The 25,790-nt window shown below is 44.4% G+C and overlaps 1 protein-coding gene across 1 annotated transcript in view; it reads left to right on the top strand.

Moving 5' to 3' along the window:
• Positions 1-25,790, top strand: part of tab2 (TGF-beta activated kinase 1 (MAP3K7) binding protein 2) — a 106,754-nt gene that overhangs the window by 76,517 nt on the left and 4,447 nt on the right. The window contains exons 2-6 of the mRNA XM_034161676.1: positions 9,552-9,742; positions 11,885-13,595; positions 19,517-19,677; positions 22,973-23,066; positions 24,980-25,075. Coding sequence (XP_034017567.1) covers positions 9,641-9,742; positions 11,885-13,595; positions 19,517-19,677; positions 22,973-23,066; positions 24,980-25,075 — 2,164 coding nt within the window. The 5' untranslated portion in view covers positions 9,552-9,640. The remainder of the gene's footprint in view (positions 1-9,551; positions 9,743-11,884; positions 13,596-19,516; positions 19,678-22,972; positions 23,067-24,979; positions 25,076-25,790) is intronic.

Raw genomic sequence — 25,790 nt, 5'->3', positions numbered from 1 at the left:
GTCTCACTAACTTAGAAGATCTTCACTTAGCCTGGAAAAAGAGTTTGTTGCTCTATAAAAAAGCCCTCCGTAAAGCTAGGACATCTTTCTACTCATCACTAATTGAAGAAAATAAGAATAACCTCAGGTTTCTTTTCAGCACTGTAGCTAGGCTGACAGAGTCAGAGCTCTATTGAGCTGAGTATTCCATTAACTTTAACTAGTAATGACTTCATGACTTTCTTTGCTAACAAAATTTTGACTATTAGAGAAAAAATTACTCATAACCATCCCAAAGATGTATCGTTATCTTTGGCTGCTTTCAGTGATGCCGGTATTTGGTTAGACTCTTTCTCTCCGGTTGTTCTGTCTGAGTTATTTTCATTGGTTGCTTCGTCCAAACCATCGGCATGTTTATTGGACCCCATTCCTGCCAGGCTGCTCAAGGAAGTCCTACCATTATTTAATGCTTCAATCTTAAATATGATCAATCTATCTTTGTTAGTTGGTTATGTACCACAGGCCTTTAAGGTGGCAGTAATTAAACCATTACTTAAAAAGCCATCACTTGACCCAGCTATCTTAGCTAATTATAGGCCAATTTCCAACCTTCCTTTTCTCTCAAAGATTCTTGAGAGGGTAGTTGTAAAACAGTTAACTGATCACCTGCAGAGGAATGGTCTATTTGAAGAGTTTCAGTCAGGTTTTAGAATTCATCATAGTACAGAAACAGCATTAGTGAAGGTTACAAATGATCTTCTTATGGCTTCGGACAGTGGACTTATCTCTGTGCTTGTTCTGTTAGACCTCAGTGCTGCTTTTGATACTGTTGACCATAAAATTTTATTACAGAGATTAGAGCATGTCATAGGTATTAAAGGCACTGCGCTGCGGTGGTTTGAATCATATTTGTCTAATAGATTACAGTTTGTTCATGTAAATGGGGAATCTTCTTCACAGACTAAAGTTAATTATGGAGTTCCACAAGGTTCTGTGCTAGGACCAATTTTATTCACTTTATACATGCTTCCCTTAGGCAGTATTATTAGACGGTATTGCTTAAATTTTCATTGTTACGCAGATGATACCCAGCTTTATCTATCCATGAAGCCAAAGGATACACACCAATTAGCTAAACTGCAGGATTGTCTTACAGACATAAAGACATGGATGACCTCTAATTTCCTGCTTTTAAACTCAGATAAAACTGAAGTTATTGTACTTGGCCCCACAAATCTTAGAAGCATGGTGTCTAACCAGATCGTTACTCTGGATGGCATTTCCCTGATCTCTAGTAATACTGTGAGAAATCTTGGAGTCATTTTTGATCAGGATATGTCATTCAAAGCGCATATTAAACAAATATGTAGGACTGCCTTTTTGCATTTACGCAATATCTCTAAAATCAGAAAGGTCTTGTCTCAGAGTGATGCTGAAAAACTAATTCATGCATTTATTTCCTCTAGGCTGGACTATTGTAATTCATTATTATCAGGTTGTCCTAAAAGTTCCCTAAAAAGCCTTCAGTTGGTTCAGAATGCTGCAGCTAGAGTACTGACGGGGACTAGCAGGAGAGAGCATATCTCACCCGTGTTGGCCTCTCTTCATTGGCTTCCTGTTAATTCTAGAATAGAATTTAAAATTCTTCTTCTTACTTATAAGGTTTTGAATAATCAGGTCCCATCTTATCTTAGGGACCTCGTAGTACCATATTACCCCATTAGAGCGCTTCGCTGTCAGACTGCGGGCTTACTTGTAGTTCCTAGGGTTTGTAAGAGTAGAATGGGAGGCAGAGCCTTCAGCTTTCAGGCTCCTCTCCTGTGGAACCAGCTCCCAATTCAGATCAGGGAGACAGATACCCTATCTACTTTTAAGATTAGGCTTAAAACTTTCCTTTTCGCTAAGGCTTATAGTTAGGGCTGGATCGGGTGACCCTGGACCATCCCTTGGTTATGCTGCTTTAGACGTAGATTGTGGGGGGGTTCCCATGATGCACTGTTTCTTTCTCTTTTTGCTCCGTATGCATCACTCTGCATTTAATCATTAGTGATCGATCTCTGCCCCCCTTCACGGCATGTCTTTTTCCTGGTTTTTTCCCTCAGCCCCAACCAGTCTCAGCAGAAGACTGCCCCTCCCTGAGCCTGGTTCTGCTGGAGGTTTCTTCCTGTTAAAAGGGAGTTTTTCCTTCCCACTGTTGCCAAGTGCTTGCTCATAGGGGGTCGTTTTGACCGTTGGGGTTTTTCATAATTATTGTATGGCCTTGCCTTACAATATGGAGCGCCTTGGGGCAACTGTTTGTTGTGATTTGGCGCTATATAAGAAAAAAGTTGATTGAGTTGATTGACATCTGCTGGCCCAGCGTGTCCATATGGCAAACCGGCCCTGCACGCAAATCCGGCCAGACACATGTCCTGTGGACCGCGTGCCACAGGACAGACACCGCATCATGTAGAACAGAGCTCACGTGAGTGATGTGACATTCAGATCGCCCGCTGCGTGTTATGATCTGACGGTCCGTTTCACCTGGGGCAGCTTGTCGATGTACATGCTGTGCGCTCGCTCACTGCAGCCCGTTGCCACAGCAATATATGTTTTTATGTATGTCCACAAGAGGACAGCAAGTACACACATGCGTGTCACAGTGGACAGTTGTTAGGTCATGTTCTAAAAAACATGGTACGTGTTCCCCAGCCGTGATGTCCACAACCAGAGATCTCAACAGCTCAGGCTGTTGGTGGCCATGCCCCCTGTCAGTTCAGCACGCACCGCAGCATGTCACTCTGTCTGTGTTATGTGATTATTTCTTTTTAGTAAGTTATTTGTGATGTAATTGTGTATGTAGGTAGTGCTGTACTTATTAATATACCTGTCCTGGCTTTGTGTCTCTGTGTTTGTAATGTGCACTGAGCCGTCATTCCTTTGTAGCTGTCAGTGAGTCTCTGTTCAGCAGCTGGGAGGCAGCCCGCTGTGCTGTGTGCGCCATATCAGCAGTTCATGCAAGTGCGCTCCCCCGGCACACGACACACGCGCGACTCACGCATGGCACGTGTTGCAGGGGAGCCGACACTCTGGCACGCCACATGTGTTACTGTTTTGCAACGCCACACTCATGGGGGCACTTTGTTGTTGTAACGGGCCTTTCTATAACTTTAGAACAAATTCTTTTTCAAAAAGATGAGGATGTCTACATTGTCTGGTGAGAGGGTGATGGTGGTGGAAGTACAGTAAAAACTAGGCCTAACTTTAATTATAAAACAGTAATAGCATAAATACATTACTAATGTTTCCCTGAGATTTGGGGGGGGGCTTTCTTCTTCCATGCTTGGCAGTACTAACATAGGAAGGGGGCAAACGCCAATTAAATTGCAAGATGCATATTGTGGAAAAAAAATACAAGACTATCAGGGAAAAGCTAATTTCTTAATAATACTAGTGTTGTTGCAGCAGCCCTACGTTCATGTGAAATCAGAATAAATGAAGTGTGTGTGTGTGTGTGTGTGATTTATATGTGTCTAGTTTATGAACGGTTTGAGAGTACAGCTGGCACTCTGCTGGACTGGTGTTAACTTGTTTCTGTCTGGGCTTTAATGTCAGGTGTGTTGTACTTCAGGTTGCTCTGTTAAAAACATTTGGTATTTCAGTGCCAAATCAAATATTTTCCACTATTAAAATTCCTCCAAGTGCTGTTTGCATAACCTGCTTGAATTTTGCTACTTTTGAAGTCTTATCTGTTCTTCTTGGTGAGTGTGATCACCACCTGTCATAAAATGTAGAAATATGATTTAAAACCTGATGTGTGATCCTCAGTGGTGTGTGTGCTTTTTGCACGATGCTGCTAAAAGAGTGTGGAAACGGCGAGAAGAGAAAGGAGCTTCTGCTGATCCACGAGGTCTTCTTAAACAGAACAATGAGCCTGCAGGTGTTCAGCCTGTCCGCCTGCCACCACAAACCTCTCATGTAGACGTGAGCCAGAGGCACTCACAATGTCTGCAGCAGGTTATGAATTATACCCTCCATCCCCAACCACTTAACTACTCCTCGTATATTTAACCTGGAATAGATAATGCTTATACGTATCTGTTTGTATTGAAGTAGTTTTCTGAGGGGGTTAGAGGTTAGTCGACTGTGCTTCTCCCTGTCATCTTGTCTTTGTTTTCATTTTGTTCTGTATAGATGGAAATTGTAGTTTAACAATTATTCCTCTTCTGTCTCTCAGATTAATGTATTTATTTAATTCCAAAGAGGATTATTTCCTCTGTGACAGCCAGGATGGGTCTGTAATGTTATGTTCTTGTTCTGACTGTATATACTTTGGGTGTAGCAAAAAAAATGTCAAACTGAAAAACCACCATATTTTTCATTAGGGGCATTGAGAGGAAAAAACCTTAATGATTCACAATAGATTGAAAACATTTTAAAAAGTATTTTTAATAGCATAGCCTCTGTTTTGATTTTTACTCCTCACTGCCGTAAATGCAGAGTTTCCGTCACACGTCCTTCTTGTCATCCATAAAACTGTTTGCGTTGTGTTAGCAACTTAGCTTGGCTCATTAACATGGACCAGCAACAAATTCACCCCACTCCGTCAACAGTAAAAGCAACTATTGGGGTGGACTTTCATTCTATAATATGTCTGGTAAGAAGGAGCTTCATGTGACCAGTTCACTATCCAGGCTGTGCAAAATGAAGGTCAAGCATTTCGGAAACACAACAAACGCTCTTGACACATTTAGCATTTCATCACCCAGAGTTGAAAGAAGTTGAAAAGCCACAGTGGCGACACCTGGAGCTGACCAGTGCACACTGCATCACTTTAACAACCTTTCAGACAATTCTGAACGTGCAAGAACAATAACTGTATTCATCACCTGTTTCATATCAAAAGATCTGCAGCCTTACAACATCATGGAAAGTTTATTTTCCTTCTTTTTTTTAAATATAAAACTACATAATCTTTGCTTTCATTGCATCATTTGCCACACCAGCTTTAGTTTATGAAATTAGCAGCTCTGTACTGATTTGGAATCAAATACTTTTTTTTTCTTTTTTTCTTTTTTTTTAAACCTGAAAATCGACTAAATTTTTCTTTTTTAAATCAAAAATCAAATTCTTCTTTAGCCACAATGCTAACTTTAGCTTGAATGTTCAGGATGTGGAAATTGTCGAAGATTTCAAGGGATATTTTTCCATCTTTAATTTTGCATGTCTTTTGTACTGTACCTGTATCAGGATACCTGACAGGAAGGTACTGTGACCATGAAACTGTGATTCATATCAAACCCTTACTGGGGTTTACCGTTGCACCCCAGTCCCCAAAAGTCATGTTTTGAGTGCCTGCTTTTCCCCCCTTGGTCATATTGTTAGCACTGAAAAGCATCTTATTTTGAAGGAAATGCTTGTCACATTGCTGTGTAGTGGTTATCTTAGCCTGTGATGTAAGGTCAGGGTGGTGACAGGTCTAACAGAGACCACAGTATTTCTCTGCCAATAAAATTTTTTTTTAATGAAATTCCGTAGATCTTTTCCTTTTGAATTACATGAACAATTTAAGGTTGTAATGTCACTCAACATAGAGGGCGCTGTTTCACACACTTTTTTCTTTCTCCATACCTGTAGTTGGAAATAAATGGTATCGTGGTTGGAGGCAGAGTAGAGGCGGGGCTGCACAGAATGTGGGTGGGAATAAAGTGATGTTACACCTGTGTCCACCGTGAATTGCACAACCAACGAGAAGGAAACACTTCCAGTCAGTGATTATCCATAAAATTTAAATGTTGACAAGAAATGGATATTTTACAGAAACAAAAATAATGCAACAAACATACTTATATGCATAAAGTTCTTTTTAAATGCAAAGTAAGAAGAAAGACTGAAATGTTGGTTTCATAGAAAATTAACTTGTGTAAATTTTGTCTGGATGCGTTGTGCTAAATTCCCGCTTTTCATTTGGAAACGTGTGATGTTTTGTGGTCTTTAATGGTTAAAACTCACCTCCTGTCGGTTGGTAAGGTTGGACCTTACTTGTCTGTGAAGCGCCTTGAGGCAACTCGGTTTTGATTTGGTGCTACATCAATGAAAATGAATTGAAATTGTCCTGTTGGTCTTTCTGTGTGTCTGCTGAAAATGTTTGCTGGTGCTCTGGAGCGCTGTTTTTATCAGAATTGTTGGCTGCTGAGCACTTTGTTGGACAGTAGGAGGTTAAAGTGGCGCTTGTTGATGGGAGCGTCCAGTTCTTTCTGGTTGAAACAGAACTGCTTGACATTATGTTGCATGTTCTGCTCCCAGTCATGTGTAACGTCTTTGTTTGCATAAACGGGTTTTGTGTGCATTCTTCTGCCAGGCAGAGCTTGGTGCTCTTCTGATATTTCTGCCTGTGGCTGCTGTTGACTGTTTGTCCGTATTTTATTTTGGCTCTAATTGATTTGGACGTTTTTAGGTGCGTTTACTCCGGCGGAGTGAATGAACCCATTGATGGAGCATGGCAGGCACGCTACCTCCAGAAACGAGTGTGAAGCTGTGGGTCAATGCGTTGGCACGGCCAATCGCGGCCTCAGCAATAGAAGCTTTGTGTCTCTGTGCTGGCTGTGTGGCGCTGCTTCAGGGTTTGTTCCACTAACGCCTTCAGGGACAGCGAGGACAAATGGGAGCCACCCCCACCACGCTTTGGCTGGCTGCAGGAAAGTGTGTGTGTGTGTGTGTGTGTGTGTGTGTGTGTGTGGGTGGGTGGGTGGGTGGGTGGGTGGGGGAGGGGGGGGAGGGTTGTTTGAGACCTGAGCCAAAAGCAGCCTGTAATTGTGTGGAGTGAAGAGGTGTGGATCTTTTTGTTTTGGAAGCTGGGAAACGATCTAACCACATTGTTGACCTGTAAGTAGTGAGTTTCCTTTCCCACAGTGGTCTGGCCTCCTGAGCGGAGCCGACTCCTGGATTGTTCTTTCTGTGGTTTCCTCTCTACCTGTGGATGAAGCAGGTTAATAACATGAACTGATTTGATGCTTTAAAAAGCTTCACTTTGCATTGATTTTTATGAGCTGGAGGAGTCAGATGGTGTTTCGTTTGACCGTCGTGTTTGCTTGAAAAATGGAATTTAAGATGTGTCAGAATGTTTTCCTCTAGTTTCTGCTTCTTTTTATGACAAACAAAATTCATTTCTCTCTTGTGACTTGATTGGAAAACTTTCCATGTGCGGGTTTTTAGAGTCCCTTCTGTTAAATAACAGCCAGCGTTTGTGATCCAGATCTGATTTGGTGGCACTCGGTATGGAAGCTGCTCTACTGTTCTGTGAACAATGTGACAGGAAACTATACCTTATCTCCTCGCTGAGACTCGTTGACTACGCTGTCCAGACATCAGTTCCTCTTCTGGCGTCTTGTCTCTCCGCTCACGCTATCACTTTATGATCCTCTCTTTAGTGCCGTCTTCATTTTCAGCGGCGATACTGCATTTGGCCAACCGGGGGCCTGGCCAATGTGGCAGTACCTTAGAGCTGCAATAGTTAATTGCCGATTAACCCGGTTTATGAAATGAATTGGCATCTACTTCGATACTCAGTTGTTTTGAGTTTTTTTTTCTTCCCCATTTTAAATATCCAGATTTTTTTTTTCCCAGCTTCTTAAATGTGAACATTTTCTAGTTTGTTTTACTCGCATGTGGTAGTAAACTGAATTTATTCTGACTGTGGACAAAACATGACATTTAAAGGAATCAGCTCTGGGTGACAATTATCACCATTTTTAAATTGATTAATTTTACATATTATAGTCCTATCGACTAATCAAGACAATAATCGATTGAGCTGAACTAGTAACACTAGTTGTCAGTTAAAATTGTTTTGATATGCCCTCGTTCATCATGTTTTGTCTGACACGTAGAAGAGTTTATTCCACACTTCCTATTTCAGTGATGTTGGTGTTTGTTTTTAGCTCGTGCTGGCTGGTTAATTCTGCTGTCATTATACTGCAGCTGTGATTTCACAGTAAAAGTGTTCACTTTGCATCTGCTGTAAAGTGGTTGTATTGTGAAGCACATTCAGGAACATGATTTATCACCAGTGGCTTTACGTATTTTGCGTCTGCCTACAGCAGCAGTCCACAGCAGGTGTCGGTGGACTCCAGTGTTTTTCCTACAGTCTTACGGGCCTTGAGGGCCACCATGTTTACAAGAACCTCCATCAGGACAGAAATATGTTGTTAATCCACAGATTTTGACCATTATCAGGATAACAAAAGCTCGACGTTACCTTCCATGCCCGACTATATTTTTACAGTCCAGTGAAGCACTCTCTCACAGTTTGCATGATCCCGCTGGTGCCGTTAAGTCCTTTTCACACCAGACATCTGTGCCGATAAAGGCAAAGTGTCATTTACTAAAACATGCAAAATGCTTTATCAGACAGCAGCTGGTCAAGTCTGTCGCTGCGCTACGCCTGAATAAGGGTTACGAATTTGTGGCCACATTTTCTGTGTGGATAGGCTTTATCAGGGTGCCTGGACTTAAACTTTGAACAAAAACATGGGTGCACATGCACCGAGAACTGTACGTTAAGTTTTTCTTGTTCCCAAAAACATTTGCACCCATGTAGTTGCTGGTGTGGAGGTTTATGAAGCTGAAACTGAGTGACCCTCGTCTTTGGATGCTCTTTAATATGAAAAATACTTGTGTATTTTGTTTTGTTTTAAACCACCAGTGAACAAGGTTTGCAGGACTGTTAGGATTACATAAATCAGTGAGCATAAATTAGTTTTGCCTTTTTTTTTTGTTGCACAACACACCATCTGGGGAAAAAAAAAAAATCCTATTTTTTAAATTTTATTTCACACCCCAGATTTGTTTAAAGGTTGTCAGGAGCTTTCTGTTCTGATCCTCCTTTTGGAACAGGATGTGTTCTTTCTGTCATCGTCCCCACAGTTCCCACAGGAAGGTGGAGTGTGTTTTTAAGAAAACAAAACTTGTGAATTTAAGCTGTAAAATTCTGTTTCTATCACCTTTAACTTCCTAAACATAGTTGCATAATGTTGTAACTGTCTTTCTAATGAGGGTTTGTCCAGTGGAATGTCAGGCATAGCTGAGTCAAAATAAAGTTTCAGGTTTGTTCCTCAGCTCCTCCGGTGGATCTGCATGATGGCAGAACTGTTATTTTATGTGTTTTTCAATACCCAAGAAGCTACCGTTTATTTACCTCTCAGTGCACAGATACACCATCAGCTCACAATCTGGATCCATGCATTTATTGCGAGCCAGGCACATGGAAAAGCTATTTACATTGACTGGTCTATTTGATGTTTTTGGTACCAAAAATGTGTGGTACAAAAGTTACTATGTTCTGTGTCAGCACATCTTGATGCAGTTAACAAGAAATGCAGACAGACAAGCTGTCTAACCTGGTTAAATAAAGGTTAAATCTAAGAATCATCTTTTGACCTTGAATCCAAACCTCTTCAGAGCATCGTTGGCTTCGTCGTTCCAGCACTTTCTGAGGGGGTTGTAAATAAAGTATCTGATACTTTCATGCATCATACAATGGTAGCATTATTTTTTCTTAGACATGTCCTTTTCTGTTCTTTGTTTCATTTCAGATGATGTTTAAGATGAAGGCCAGTTGTTGCCACCACTGACGCTGCAGTGCGCTGAACACAACACGCTGTCCTGAACTGGCAACATACGAATGGCCCAGGGAAGCCACCAGATTGACATTCAGGTTTTGCATGACCTGCGCCAGAAGTTTCCTGAAGTCCCGGAAGGTGTCGTTTCCCGGTGTGTTCTACAGGTTAGCATGTTGCAATCCTCTGACACAGACAGAAATTAGGCCTTTGAAGTGTCTCTGTCTTTAATACTGTACTGCAGATGTCCAACCAGCGTGGTGTCAGGTGGGTAGTGCTGTTGTTGAGGAGAAGGTTCTGTGTTCAAGACCACTACTGCCCATTCTCCATGTAATGTGGAAGTGTGTCAGGAAGGTCACCCGGCATAAAACTTGTGCCAAATCAACATGCAGGTTAGATCTGCTGTGGTGACCCTGAGTGGAAGAAAGGGACCAGATTTGAAATTTGGATTAAATTTTTGAAAAAAAATGTCATCCTGATTCTCGAAATCACTGATAGTATGATGGAACGTCTGGGTATTTGCGGTCTTAAGGGCTTCAGTCATGTTCGAACGTCTTTAAATGGGGTATTTGTACTGACTCTGCTCCACCAGGTTAAAATTTAGAGCCAAAGCAGCATTTGTTGTGGTTTTGTTCAAACTTGAACAGCTGGATCATGTCTCGCCGAGGGCGCAGCTCCTTTCTTTCATTGTGGTTAGGTTGCAAAGTCTGTACTGTACTTTATAAGCCAGCTAGTTGCCAGGTTTGCACTTCATAAGCTATTTGTCGCGTTTTTTTTTTTTGTTTTTTTTTTTTTTTTTATTGTGGGCAGTCGTAGTTGAACGGTGCCCTCTTAAATGAACAGGTAACAGCTCCAGGATTTAATGAGCAAAAATATTGTCGTCGTTTTTGTCTGTTCTTTTGTGTCCTTTATCCCATCTGACAATCTGTATTTTACACGTGGTTTCTAAATGACTTTCTGACCAAATATTCTGACATTGTTTGACACAGTTTTCAGGGAATATATAGCTGTGTTTGACCAAGTCCTCTCTGGGTTTTTAATGTTGGTGCACGACAGTGATGCTGTGAAAAGTAAAAAGTTTTTACTGTACACTTACTTGCTTCTTCTTTAGCATTAATGGTTTGTGTAGCTACCGGCAGTCACTTCACATTTAATAATAATAATAATAATAATGCATTTTATTTTGAGCACTTTTCTCAGCACTCAAGGACACCACACAGGAATAAAAAAACTAATAAAACAATACAAAACAAATTAAAATACATAAGAAATAAAAATCTGATTAAAATTAGGTAGGGAGGGCCACATGGATGAGGTCAGACAGATATGAAGGTGCGAGTCTGTGGATGGTCTTCAGTGTTGACAAAAGAATTTTGAATTCATTGTGGAACCTAAGCGGGAGCCAGTGGAGGTGTTGCAGGACTGGAGTTATGTGGTGAATGGAGGTGGTTCTGGTGATGATGTGGGCAGCTGAATTCTGATCCAACTAAAGCTTATGGAGGTATTTGTGAGGGAGACCAAAGAGGCGGGAATTACAGTAGTCCAGACGAGAAGTAACAAGGCTGTGAACAAGGATAGCAGAGCTATGGAGGGTGAGGGAGGAACGCGTGGTTAATGTTATGTAGGTGGAAGTGTACAGACTGGGTGATGTTATTGATGTGGGATTGGAAAGATGGAGTGCTATCAAGGATAACACCCAGATTCTAAACCAGTTGATTTTGTCCCACTGAGGAGAACCTCTGATTTGTTTGTTTGTTTGTTTTATCACTGTTTATTTTGAGAAAATTTTAGAAGAACCAGGATTTTATTTCTGCTGAGTACTCAGTAGGGGAAGAGGATGGGAGGGTGGAAGTGGGTTTGCTGGAGGAGTGTCATCAACGTAGGAGTGGAAGTTGATGTTGTATTTGTGGAAAATATTTCCAAGGTGGAAGAAGTAAACGATGAAAAGACAGGACAGGACAGAGGTCTGGAGCATACCTGAAGTCACAGTGGAAGGCTGGGATGTTAATTTTTTGTGCCAGCAAACTGAGTGTGGTGTGAGAAATGAGCACTCATTTTGGAGAGGATGAGAACAGTGAGTAAACCAGAATCAGTAACTTGTAGTAACTTGCTGCTTATTTACACAGTCTGAGACAAAACCCTCTGGTCACTTGAAGAAAGCATGACAGCGATGTCTGCAAGCACCTCAGAAAGAGAAGTTGGCTAATGACAACAAAGACTATGCACAAAACTGATTAGAATAAAGATGAATGTTGGACTAGGACAGTTCATATCTGAAATGTTTGTTTGTCTCTTTGTCTCATCCTCAGAACAACAACAATCTGGACGCCTGCTGTGAGTATCTGTCCCAGGTGAGTCCAGCCTACTTGTACAGTGAAGAAGGAAACCTCAGTTTCTCTGACGACCCTGGCTTGATTAGGCTTCGGAATCCCATGACCCAGCTGAATCTGGGCCCGCAGTCTCAGAATGTGCATGTAGCCCCGGGGCGGGACGGCCCGAGAATGAACGGCAGCCGGACTTTGGCCCACAGCTTGAGTGACGGGCCCCTTCAGACAGGCCAGTCCAACAACAGTGACTTTTTTCAACAGGAGCCCCAGTCGGCCCCGGTGCAGGTGCCGTCCAGCTTCAATGTTTTTGGTGTGATGGAACCTACACGTAAACCACAGCCTCCCCATAACCTTGGACTCTACCCTCTGGGTGTCAAAGGAACCACTGGTCCCCATCAAATGCCACGCTTCAACCCCATTACCGTGACGCTAGCCCCCAACATCCAGACAGGCCGCAACACTCCTACTTCTTTGCACATACACGGAGGGCCGCAGTCGGGCTTAAGCAGTTCACAGGGTAACTCCATCTACATCAGGCCCTACGTTAGCCAGTCCGGTACGACTCGGCAGAACCAGCCGCCGGGAGGCAGAGTCCAGTACAGCCCCACTTCCCAGCCCCAGCAGCAGATCTACCAGATCTCACACCCCACCTCGCTGCCTGGCTCCTGGTCTGGTCCTCAACAAGCCTCTTCCTCACATACCTCACAGCAGCAGACCCAGGGCCACCAGACCTCCCACGTCTACATGCCAATCAGCTCCCCCACAAATCCCCAGGCGCCTTCGGTTTTCCAAGCTTCCCCTGCAAACCATGCTTCCTCCTCCTCCTCCTCTGGTGTTTCCTCCTGCTCTTCTTCCTCTACATCTTCTGTCTTGCCCACCTCCCTGTCCACCATCAGCCAGTACAATATCCAGAACATCTCCACGGGCCCACGGAAGAATCAGATAGAAATCAAACTTGAATCTCCTCAGAGGAGCAACTCCACAACCACGACAGCCGTGCTGCGGACCAGCAGTGGGCCCCGTTCCTCCTCCACGTCCTCCTCGTGCCCTTCGTCCTCTTCATCAACTGGGGTGACTACTGTCCCCACCACTCCTTTGTCCATCGGAGGCCCGAGTCTAAGTCGCAGCCAGCCCACTGTTTACATCTCTGCCAGCCCGCCCACTGCTGCTGCTGCTCCCTCTGAGGACGCCCCCGTGGCCTCAACCAGTTCCCGCCCCCAACCTAAATTTTACATTTCTGCTAATGCCTCTAGCGATGACGGTGGATGTAGGAACCCACCCACAGTCTACATCTCAGCCAACCCTCCAATGCAAGGGCCCTCAGGAGCCAGGAACATAGGTGGTCAGGTCAGCATGGGCCCCGCCTACATTCACCACCATCCGCCGAAATCCCGCGCTTCTATAGGAGGAGGAGGAGGAGGAGGCACTGCTTCTTCCCCACGTGTGGTGGTGACTCAGCCCAACACCAAATATACTTTCAAAATCACAGTGTCCCCCAACAAGCCCCCTGCTGTGTCCCCTGGGGTTGTGTCCCCTACGTTTGAGCCCACCAACCTCCTCAGCCTACCCCCAGACCACCCCTTTGTGGAGCCGGACCCTCTCCATCTCTCAGACCCACTGGCGCCACACCGGGAGAGGCCAAGTGAACCTCGCCGACTCAGCATGGGCTCGGACGATGCTGCATACACGCAAGGTACGAAACCTCGCTGACATTTCTTCCACAAAGTCCCGGTCGGTAGATTTAAGAAGTCAACAAAAATATGACGTCACAATAATCCACTGCAGCACACAACAATTTAAATCTAATGACTTTCTTTAGAAATTGAGTTCAAATTCTGCTCAGCTTTTTGTACGGCCCCCAATCAGAAAATATAAAAATTACTAATGCATGCATTTTTTATATCAACCCAGTGTTTTTAATTTTGGTTGTAGATTAAAGGTCTGTAGTCTTTAATAAATAAGACACGACAAAAGGTCATTTTTATTAAATGCGTTGTTTATATTTTTATTCATATGTATTGTAGAGGTGTGTCAGTCTGTCGTTTTTGTGTGTTTCAGGCCAAATAAACATTTTTGTTAATGTGTTGATCTGAAATAGACCCTTGACGTCTGCTTCATGCTGTTTGTTGTTTGTTGGCGTTAAGTGGCCGAGGAGCTCATTTCCTCTGCAGCCGTGCATTGACTTTTTTACCGCTTTTAGAAACATTTCAAAAACGAATAACTTTCTTGTCAACCAGTAGTGGGCTTAAATGCATTTTCCACTCGATCCTGCCAAGAAAGTAATTTTACTGTAGAGTATGTTGTGATTTTTATTTTTTTTATTTTTAAGCGACTTTCCATCACATTAGCTGTAATATATTTCTTGTGTATACTTGGCGTCTGTAATCTGAAGTTATTGTGGAAAACGTGTGTCTGGATGAGGGAGATAAAAGCTGAGGTGACCGGCTGAGGGAGGGCCCCCGTGATGACTGCAGCCTGAGTCCTCCTCGCTAAACGCTGTGTTTGCTGCTCCGACGGCTCCTGACACCGTCAGATTGTGTAGTGTGAGTCAAACGCTGAGAGCGCACCGCTCTTTCCTTTTTTGGGCTTTCGCCTGCATCACGTGTGAGTCACCAGCTGTGGTCGTCGCTGCAGCGACTTCCGCTGAGAGTGGCTTCAGGCGGCTGCCGACCCTGCGGCCCCTGGAGAAGAGGGCCGCGTTCTGACGGCGTGTTGACCGATGCTGACAGAAGCACACTGTAGTTGAGTCAGGGACATTATCCCCATCGTCTGCAAGTTGAGTTTGCAGTGACAGAGACGGAGTCAGCAGGTCGGTCTTGTCAGCTGCTTACACACACCACCTTCACCCCGGGGCCAGTCCTCTTCCTGAAGAAAACACTGTGAAGCATGTTTTTGTTGAAATTTGAGTCGACTCAGACTTTAGTACTGTGGGAACAAACCAGGTGTTTCTCCATTAGGGCTGTGTATCCAAACAAAAGAATAATGACTTGTTTCATAATCAAAAATGAAATATGTCTTTGTGACGTGGCCTCTCACTGATTGATGATTTTGATTTGATAGGAGAAACTGGCGCTGTATTGCAGCGTGTACAGAGCGCCTGTGTTATGGTCGTGTGTTGGTGAGACGCAGCAGTTTGAGCATGTTTGAACATTCAGTGACATGTTGAAATGGGTACTGGAACCCGGTAAAACCCGACTAAATTATGAAAGACTGACGTATCCATAAACCCTGACTGTTAATGGGACGACTTTTAGTACAAGAAAATTAAGTGGTGCAGCTCTCATGCTGTCTGTCTGCCTGTCTGCGTGCGTGCGGAGCGGCTCTGTCTGCGTGCGTGCGGAGCGGCTCTGTCTGCGTGCGTGCGTGCGGAGCGGCTCTGTCTGCGTGCGTGCGTGCGTGCGTAGCGGCTCTGTCTGCGTGCGTGCGTGCGGAGCGGCTCTGTCTTTCTCAAAACAAAGGTACTGCACTAAGCCTGAACAGTAGTATTACCATTAAAATCTTGACACCCATTAGTGATGCAGTCAGTGCAGCATCTCCTCTGTCATATAATCTGACGTGACATATAATTTGTGAGTGTGAGATAAATACTGAAGTGTTTGCAGTGCTTGTAGGCATTGGAAAAGTAGAAGTGCAGTTTGTCATGTTCTTTCTGAGCAGACACACTCTTATGTATGTGCTCATTAAATGTACGTCTGTTTGTTATTATTATGCACCTAAACTGTGTGTGTGTGTGTGTGTGTGTGTGTGTGTGTGTGTGTGTGTGTGTGTGTGTGTGTGTGTGTGTGTGTGTGTGTGTGTGTGTGTTCAGTGCTCAATAAAACAACGTTCACCTCGTTGCATATTTTTTTTCTCTCCTCACAGTTTTTTTTTTTTTTTTATTTATTTTTTTTTTTTTGTAGTTCCAGATGCAGGAGGTGGATTTTGGGGTTTTGGGCATGCAGCAGATAGAAGTATGATGGATTATGAAAACAGGACTAAAGACGGTTTAGTTTTGTAAATGAAACACTGCTTGATGAAGCAAACTTCATCGTGTTCTTGTAACCCGGGTTAGTTAATGTTGGCAAAATAAGTATGTTAAAGCTAATATTCTGCAGTCAGTGTGCACAAGCCTGAGAGGGTTTCTGTTTGTCTTCACACACAGAACATTGTTCACAAAACTGGTTTGACTGGTGCCTTTACGGATTGACAAGATGAACATCTTACTGGTGTGCGGAGCGGCTCTGTCTGTCTGCGTGCGTGCGTGCGGAGCGGCTCTGTCTGTCTGTCTGCGTGCGTGCGTGTGGAGCGGCTCTGTCTGTCTCTGCGTGCGTGCGGAGCGGCTGTGTCTGTCTCTGCGTGCGTGTGTGCGGAGCGGCTGTGTCTGTCTCTGCGTGCGTGCGTGCGTGCGGAGCGGCTGTGTCTGTCTCTGCGTGCGTGCAGAGCGGCTGTGTCTGTCTCTGCGTGCGTGCGTGCGGAGCGGCTGTGTCTGTCTCTGCGTGCGTGCGTGCGTGCGGAGCGGCTGTGTCCGTCTCTGCGTGCGTGTGTGCGGAGCGGCTGTGTCTGTCTCTGCGTGCGTGCGTGCGTGCGGAGCGGCTGTGTCTGTCTCTGCGTGCGTGCGTGCGGAGCGGCTGTGTCTGTCTCTGCGTGCGTGCGTGCGTGCGGAGCGGCTGTGTCTGTCTCTGCGTGCGTGCAGAGCGGCTGTGTCTGTCTCTGCGTGCGTGCGTGCGGAGCGGCTGTGTCTGTCTCTGCGTGCGTGCGTGCGTGCGGAGCGGCTGTGTCCGTCTCTGCGTGCGTGTGTGCGGAGCGGCTGTGTCTGTCTCTGCGTGCGTGCGTGCGTGCGGAGCGGCTGTGTCTGTCTCTGCGTGCGTGCGTGCGGAGCGGCTGTGTCTGTCTCTGCGTGCGTGCGTGCGTGCGGAGCGGCTGTGTCTGTCTCTGCGTGCGTGCAGAGCGGCTGTGTCTGTCTCTGCGTGCGTGCGTGCGGAGCGGCTGTGTCTGTCTCTGCGTGCGTGCGTGCGGAGCGGCTGTGTCTGTCTCTGCGTGCGTGCGGAGCCGCTGTGTCTGCGTGCGTGCGTGCGGAGCCGCTGTGTCTGTCTCTGCGTGCGTGCGCAGCGGCTCTGTCTGTCTTTCTCAGAACAAAGGTACTGCACTAATAAGCCTGAACAGTAGTATTACCATTAAAATCTTGACACCCATTAGTGATGCAGTCAGTGCAGCATCTCCTCTGTCATATAATCTGACGTGACATATAATTTGTGAGTGTGAGATAAATACTGAAGTGTTTGCAGTGCTTGTAGGCATTGGAAAAGTAGAGGTGCAGTTTGTCATGTTCTGAGCAGACACACTCTTATGTATGTGCTCATTAAATGTACGTCTGTTTATTATTATGCACCTAAACTGTGTGTGTGTGTGTGTGTGAATGTTCAGTGCTCAATAAAACAACGTTCACCTCGTTGCATATTTTTTTTCTCTCCTCACGGAGTTCTGCATGCAGTCCTGTGCAGCTCCTGCAGGTGTGCACCGTGTTGTGTGTGCATGTTGTGCATTTATTCTGGAATACATTTCTGCTTTACATTGATACGTCATTATCACAGCGAGTGGCTGGTTTTAGTGTTTGTGATGGACATGTGATTAAGAACCTTTTTTTTTTTTTTTTTTGTAGTTCCAGATGCAGGAGGTGGATTTTTGGGTTTGGGGCATGCAGCAGATAGAAGTATGATGGATTATGAAAACAGGACTAAAGACAGTTTAGTTTTGTAAATGAAACACTGCTTGATGAAGCAAACTTAGCCTGCAGTGTTCTTGTAACCCGGGTTAGTTAATGTTGGCAAAATAAGTATGTTAAAGCTAATATTCTGCAGTCAGTGTGCACAAGCCTGAGAGGTTTTCTGTTCGTCTTCACACACAGAACATTGTTCACAAAACTGGTTTGACTGGTGCCTTTACAGATTGACAAGATGAACATCTTACTGGTGTTTCTATCAGCCTGCAGTTTACGGTCCACTGCAGCCTGCTGGTGGGTGTCGCACTCCGGGCAACACTACTCTTTAAAAAAAACTATGTACCAGATTATTAATCGTTTCTTCTCACTCTTTAACTTGTGCTTCTGACAAAGCCAATTAAAGTAAAAATATAAAAACACAGCTCGACTCTGATTGGCTGTCATGCCCGCCCCTCAAAAACAAAGATGAACAGATTAATACAGAATGTGACCTTTAACCTCTTAAAATAGATCAAGGTTTGTCATCTTTGAACTTGTCGAAGGTCTGTGTCCCAACAACGTTTCAGTGCGTCTGAAAAATGCTTGACAGATTGACAGATGTATATTGATCCATAGTCGTGATGTGACGAGGTGCTGACTTGTGGCTGTCTTAAGGTCACTGTCTGTGTCCAGGTACAGTCCACTTCATGACTTGCACCAGTACACACAGTCAATCTGGGCTGCATTTTCTCTACAAATGTAATATAGCTTTAATATGTTTTTAATAAGGTGTTAATTTTGGGCTTTCAAGTCAAATTCTTGTATTTTGGGATCAGCATATCTGCCTCTTTGTAACCTGTGGCGTATTCAGGAAGAGGTAAAACACAAACCATCATATACATCTCAGTAAGACTGAATAATAATGATTATATAGCGCTAAAGTTTTTGTCCACAGGAAAACAGCGTTTCTCCACCAGACTTGCTGTCTCCAGGTAGCTTACCTTAGCGTAGCGTAGCTATCAGTTTAGCTCAGCTTGGCCAATAACACATATTGCTGGTGCTTGTCCACATCATGGCTGTCCTCCTAACAGTGGCCGCTCACCGTCACGTTCTGTCTGACTTTGTGATCACAGATGTGGCTTCCTCAGCGACACTCGCCAGTGTCCCACATGTAGCAGCTTAGCTTAGCACAGGGCGGCGTAGCAGCACAAACCACAAACACAGCCGTTCCACGCTTTCGAGAGAAGACAACGCTGTTAGTTCTCCTGGCCACACAAATGGAAAGAATAAAATCCTTGTTTAGATTCATGTTCATATTTTCAAGATCATTCTCACGCTGTGCTGGGCTTCATTTCTGCAGTCTGTCCCAGGTTTTTTTTTTTCTCTCTCTCTCGGTCTCTCTCTCTGTGTGTGTGTGTGTGTGTGTGTGTGTGTGTGTGTGTGTGTGTGTGTGTGTGTGTGTGTGTGTGTGTGTGTAAAGTTCCCACTTTCCTTCTCAAAATATTATCTTTGGAAAATCTGTTGTCTAATAAGCAACACTAGTCGGTTTACTTCTTCATCTTAAATACACGTTAACCATTTTGGCATATTCACTGTCAAAGTCCACAAAACCACTGATTACACACTGCAAAACATTCAGTTTTTCTCATTCATTTCAAAAGAGGGCCTCAAGGGGGCGTTACCCTACATGATGTCATCAAAGTTGATATTCCTCACAGGTTGATATTTCAGAGCGTTTATCAGCAGCAGCTCAAAGCCGGTTAAATTTCCCATATTTATGACCTATTTTCCCAGAGCAAATGGCTCCATAAATAAAACACAGTACATCAATATTTTTGTAGTTCTTTATTTAGAATAGTTAACTCACTTGACATTTCATTTAGTAGTGATATGCACTTTAGGTTTATGAGTAAAATGATGTTCTTGTCGTCTTGTAGCGTTGTTGGTCCATCAGAAGGCCCGCATGGAGAGGCTGTGGCATGAGCTGGAGCTGAAGAAGAAGAAGCTGGAGAAGCTAAAAGAGGAAGTCAATGAGATGGAGAATGACCTAACCCGAAGACGACTGGAGAGATCCAACTCTGCCTCACAGATCCCTTCTGTAAGCTTCACGTTTCACACAGCTCAGCTTCTACATCATAAATTACATCTTCATTATGTGTACCGCCTGTCGGCTGAAGACTATCACTTGGGTTGTGAGAAAGCATTAACATTCATTATTATTGATTATTATTATTGTGGACATTATTGGCATACAGTGATTGTATGGTTTAGTCATTTTGGACTGACAGTTTTTGTAATTTTATGTCTGTTCACTACCACAGTGGAGTTGAAATGAAGCCATCAAGATGTTTTATTGTTGACTTTCAGCTTCAAACAGGATACCTGGTTTAAAATGAGGCTGAAGCGGTCGCCCACCGCGAGACCTGGGGGGGGCACCCTGCTCTTTGTGGCATATGTACAAACACATTTACAGTCTTAGTTTTATCGATTATTTAAGGAGGAAGAAGGCAATTGCGACATTATCACAAAGTATTTTATTTGAAAATTTAAAGTTCACTAGATCAAAGGTCAATAAAGTATCGGACCATTGGCTGGGAAAAAAAAAAAACTGGCTTACCTGGAGGGTTGGAAACCTAATCACCCTCAAAGTACTCTCCTTGGGACTCCACACACTTCTCCCAGCGGTGTCGCCACTGTTGGAAGCATTCCAAAAATGCCTTTTTCGGGATGGCGCGCAGCTCCGCCGTCGTCGCAGCCATGATGTCCTCTCTTGTCTCAAATCGGGTTCCTTTTAATGGTATTTTAAGTTTTGGGAAGAGCCAGAAGTCACAAGGAGCCATGTCAGGGGAGTAAGGTGCCTGTTGAACCACCGAAGTCTGGTTTTTGGTCAAATAAGTCTGAATTAAATGAGAGGAATGAGCTGGCGCGTTGTCGTGGTGGAGGCGCCAATTTCCTCTGGCCCACAACTCCGGACTCTTGCGCCGTACACCATCACGTAGACGATGGAGGACATCCCTGTAATACTCCTTTGTTATTGTTTGACCCTGTGGTGCGCACCACGGGAGTCAAAAAAAAAAAACAGTCAGCATTACCTTGATCTTGCTGCGCACTTGGCGCGCCTTCTTCCACTGTGATGACTGGAATTTCGTTTCCGGATCGTACCCGTACACCCAGGACTCATCTCCGGTGATTATAGTGTCCATAAAGCTGGGATCAGTGTGAATGGAGTCCAGCATGTCCTGTGAGACTTCAACACGATGTTGCTTTTGCTCCGCCGTCAGCAACTTTGGCACAAACTTCGCCGCCACTCGTTTTATGCCCAAATCTTCCGTCACGATGGAATGTGCCGAAGTCCTGTTAATGTCCACTTCCTCCGCAATTTCTCGGACAGTCACATGACGATCCTGCGTAACCACAGCGTGCACTTTGGAAACGATCTCGTCATTTCGGCTCGTTGATGGCCGACCGGAGCGCGGCTCGCTCTCCACCGTTACGCGCCCGTCTTTAAACTGGTTGTACCGCTCCTTAATCCGTGTGCTCGTCAATACATTACGTATTTACACTCATGATGCACTGAGTGTTTCTTTCTCTTTTTGCTCTGTATGCACCACTCTGCATTTAATCATTAGTGATTGATCTCTGCTCCCCTCCACAGCATGTCTTTTTCCTGGTTCTCTCCCTCAGCCCCAACCAGTCCCAGCAGAGGACTGCCCCTCCCTGGGCCTGGTTCTGCTGGAGGTTTCTTCCTGTTAAAAGGGAGTTTTTCCTTCCCACTGTCACCAAGTGCTTGCTCACAGGGGGTCGTTTTGACCGTTGGGGTTTTTACATAATTATTTTATGGCCTTGCCTTACAAAATAAAGCGCCTTGGGGCAACTGTTTGTTGTGATTTGGCGCTATATAAATAAAATTGATTGATTGATTGATTGACATTATGTATTCAGAAAAAGGAATGAAAAAAATCAGATGTCTGTAGCAGCTGCAGGATCGATAAAACTCCGACCAGTATAAGCCCCGCGGTCCGCTCTCAAAAAAAAAAATCAGATGCCTTTATGTGTAGTTCTTCCTGCTTGCGTCACCAGGCTCAGTGCCCCCTTCTGTCCCTCCCTCCTCCACACATGCACATTCATCTCGTTTCACCGAAGAAGTTCACTTTGGTGCAGTGGCAGAGGGAATACAGCCGAAACTACCACTTCCACTGGATTGTGTCATGTCGGATTAATCATTTTGTCTGCAAATTGGCCGTTGAAACTGCCGTAATCACTTCATGAATCACAGAGGAACGCTCCAGCTTCTGCCCTTCGCGAGCGCGCCTACCGAGCTGCAGAAAGCATTTGGAGCCGTCTATAAAGGTAATTATTTGTCATGTTTACATTGTCATGTCTTGGTAAAACAGTTGTGTGTTCTTTCCTTCTTGTGTGCAGCTGTTAAAGTGTGCTACATGGCACGAGCTAATCGCCAACGCGATGTGCAGCTAGTCAAGTGGAGTAAAGAAGTGAACAGAGCGAATGGTGACGTCAGCAGATCACATAAGAGCGTGGCTCGTTTGAACGTTATAATGAGATGTTAAATCTGTTAAACATACTTTAACAGCTGCACACAAGAAGGAAAGAACACAACTGTTTTACCAAGCCATAACAATGTAAACATGACAAATAATTACCTTTTCAGACAGCTCCAAATGCTTTCTGCATCTTGTTAGCTGTGTGCATGTGTGCGCGCCTGAGAATGAGCGTTCCTCTGTGATTCAGGAAGTGATTACAGCCGTTTTCAATTTGCAGAGAAAATGATTAAGCTGACACGAAATAATTATTCTATATACACAGTGTCCAGTGCAGAGCATGTGGCAGCCGGTAAAACAAAGAACGGTGTCCATCTGGGATCATCACGACGACGTGCGTGCTAAGGCATGCTCGTGTCAGGGGGGCCTTTAGTTGGCTCTCCTCTGCCCCCCTGAGTTCCATAGTCAGATGCGTGTTCAAGTTTGTGGGGGCGTGGCTTTGGATGGAGCACTGACGGGGTAGGGGGTGGCACCTCGAGGATGTGCTATTTTCAAATCTTCCTAGCTCTCCAGGACTACCAAATCTAGCTTTAAGTCTAGAGCGTCCAAAGGAGGGGACAAAAATTAAATTGCGCTCTTTCATGGTTATATAATCCCACAGGTCGACATCGTGACTGCGATGCGATTAATTGTGCGGTGTTAATTAGTGTGCGTTATTTGATGAAGTGTAACATGCACAACAAGAGAAAACTGACTTTGGAGGTTTTTGTTCAGGGTGTATGTAAACGTACGTCTGTAACTGTAAAGTGTCAGCAGGAGGCGCTGCTGAGTTATTTCCAGTGATTTCAGCTCCACTGAGTCTAACGGCTGATTCTCTCTCATTCTCTCTGTCAGATTGAGGAAATGAAGCAGTTACGTTGCAAAAACAGGTTATTGCAGATCGACATTGATTGCCTCACCAAAGAAATCGATCTCCTTCAAACAAGAGGTAGGAGGTGAAATCTGTCTCACCTTTGGCTTGTCTTCCCTCAGCAGCATATATCTGTGTTTTATAATCACTAAATTGACTTCACCACATGATAGAGAAGCTTGAATCTTCGACTGGACTGGGTTGTTTGACGTGAGGACGTTTCGCTTCAAATCACAGAAGCTTCCTCAGCTAAAATTCTTGCTCTGGTAGTCTGACTTCTGTCTTGACTCTTGTAGAGAAGAATAAACCAGAAGCCAACAAAAGCTGGAGTTTTTAACCTAACCAGACCCCACCTACCAAGAGGCTGACTGCTATAGGCTAGTGCCTAAACAATAGCTCTAATTAGCACCTATTGTGCTCTAGTTAGCACCCTCCTAATAACAGGACGGAAGCCTCCCCTGATGGCTCCCTTGACGACTCTCTCCTGATGACGTGAATGACTCATTACCATGAACAAAAGACTGAAACTGCTTTGACCTGAGTACCACATTGTAAACAGGGGACAAAGCATGTCTGAGACCCGCTCTGCGGTTAAGGCTGGGTTTCAACTCTTTTTCAGTCGAAGTCCAGTTGAAGATTCAAGCTTCTCTACTATGGAAACCACCTGGACAACTGAGAGCCTACACAGAAACTTCACCACATGAGCTGAGCGAGGTCCGATCGTATCTGATCGACAGCCTCCAGCTGTTGCACGCCGTCTGCGCCGAGTCACATCCTCTCGGTGCACACAGCCGTGCTGCCGCCATTGTAATATCACATACCAGTTCTTCCTGAATTGCATCCTGCCGCTGGTTGGTAAGTGGGTTTATTGGTCCCCTGGCTGCACGCCGCGTTGGACAGATGGAGTCTGTGCACACAGGTGACGGAAGGAAAGAGGTTCTGCTTTAAAATTAGGTGCACACAAAGTCTGACACCTGTCATCACGCCAAGACCAACATGAAGAAAAACAAGATCCTACATCTGCTTTGTTCCACAAACCCGTCCTCATATTCATACTCGTAAGACGTTCCAGCTCAATTGAAAATAAGGTGGGCTGAGTGAACGTGTTGCTCTTTAGTGCAGTTTTGAAACCACAAAGTTAGAAATTTGGGGGCAAATACTTTCTCACACAGGCTCAGACGGTTTTAGATTGTTGTTTTTTTTTTTCTGGAGAAACAAATCTGAGAAATGTGCGGTTGTTTCATAATTATGAACGAGACTTTTAGGGGAGGTGATGGTCTCATGGTTAACGGTGGGCCTGAGACCAGTGCATCCTCTGTTCAAACCCTCAAGGAAATCACTAAGGGCCCTTGGTCAAGGTCCTTAATCCCCAGTTGCTCCCAGCGTGTAGTGAGTGCCGTGCATGGCAGCACCCTGACATCAGTGTGTGTGAATGGGTGAATGAGAGGCATCACTGTAAAGCACTTTGAGCTTCTGATTCAGATGGAAAAGTGCTATTTGGTACTTCAACGTTTCCCGTAATGCCCTTGGCGGCGTCTCACAGCGCATGTAAACAATGGCTGGCAAGGATGTGGATGGCGTTGATCCAGCAAGTTCATGGGTGATTATGATGACACGTTCTGCCAAGTTGACAGGGTTATCTAGAGGAGGTGTAGCACCTTTCTTGTTGTCCAAACTTCACGAGGTGTCTTTGCACTGTGCCCTGAACCGAAACTGTGCTGAAACTGACCACTTGTGTGAGTCACAGACTGCAAGATTCACAACTGCGAAACACCAAATATAAATGCAGTCCATTTACCATTTCACATGCCATCCGTCTGCAGCAGTACATGGTGTCAAATCCCAGTGAAGGAATCGGCATGTTGTCTTGTTATTTGGCTGAGTGGTAATTTGTCCTGTGCACGTTTTAGCATCATCATGACTCTTTCACTGAACAGTGGCAAAAGGTATTTCAACTCCAGTAATCAGTGTTTGATTTCCCCTCCCCTCAGGACCACACTTTAATCTCAGTGCAATCCATAACTTCTATGACAACATTGGATTCCTTGGTCCCGTCCCACCCAAACCCAAAGGTACTTCATCTGTTGGTAAGTTTAGAAAAGGTTCTTCATTAATTTACCACATTAAAACCTGACGTAAAGTAAATCTGGGTTATGATCTGATTATTTTGTTTTGCATTTGATATAATGATGGGAAGGTTCTGCTTTGTATTTGTATTCATGAACATGTTTATGGACTCCCAGCCTTCCAGTTTAAAGGGGCACATCAGTGATGTTTGTTGAATTATCTTCAAGATGTCAGTACTTACAGTAGTGTTCAGAATAATAGTAGTGCTATGTGACTAAAAAGATTAATCCAGGTTTTGAGTATATTTCTTATTGTTACATGGGAAACAAGGTACCAGTAGATTCAGGAGATTCTCACAAATCCAACAAGACCAAGCATTCATGATATGCACACTCTTAAGGCTATGAAATTGGGCTATTAGTAAAAAAAAAAAAAAGTAGAAAAGGGGGTGTTCACAATAATAGTAGTGTGGCATTCAGTCAGTGAGTTCGTCAATTTTGTGGAACAAACAGGTGTGAATCAGGTGTCCCCTATTTAAGGATGAAGCCAGCACCTGTTGAACATGCTTTTCTCTTTGAAAGCCTGAGGAAAATGGGACGTTCAAGACATTGTAAAGAAGAACAGCATAGTTTGATTAAAAAGTTGATTGGAGAGGGGAAACCTATATGCAGGTGCAAAAAATTATAGGCTGTTCATCTACAGTGATCTCCAGTGCTTTAAAATGGACAAAAAAAA

This window comes from Thalassophryne amazonica, chromosome 21, assembly GCF_902500255.1.
Source record: "Thalassophryne amazonica chromosome 21, fThaAma1.1, whole genome shotgun sequence".
Classification (NCBI taxonomy): Eukaryota; Metazoa; Chordata; class Actinopteri; order Batrachoidiformes; family Batrachoididae; genus Thalassophryne; species Thalassophryne amazonica.
Note: the sequence above shows the minus strand (reverse complement) of the source record. Positions and strands in the feature narration are given on the sequence as shown.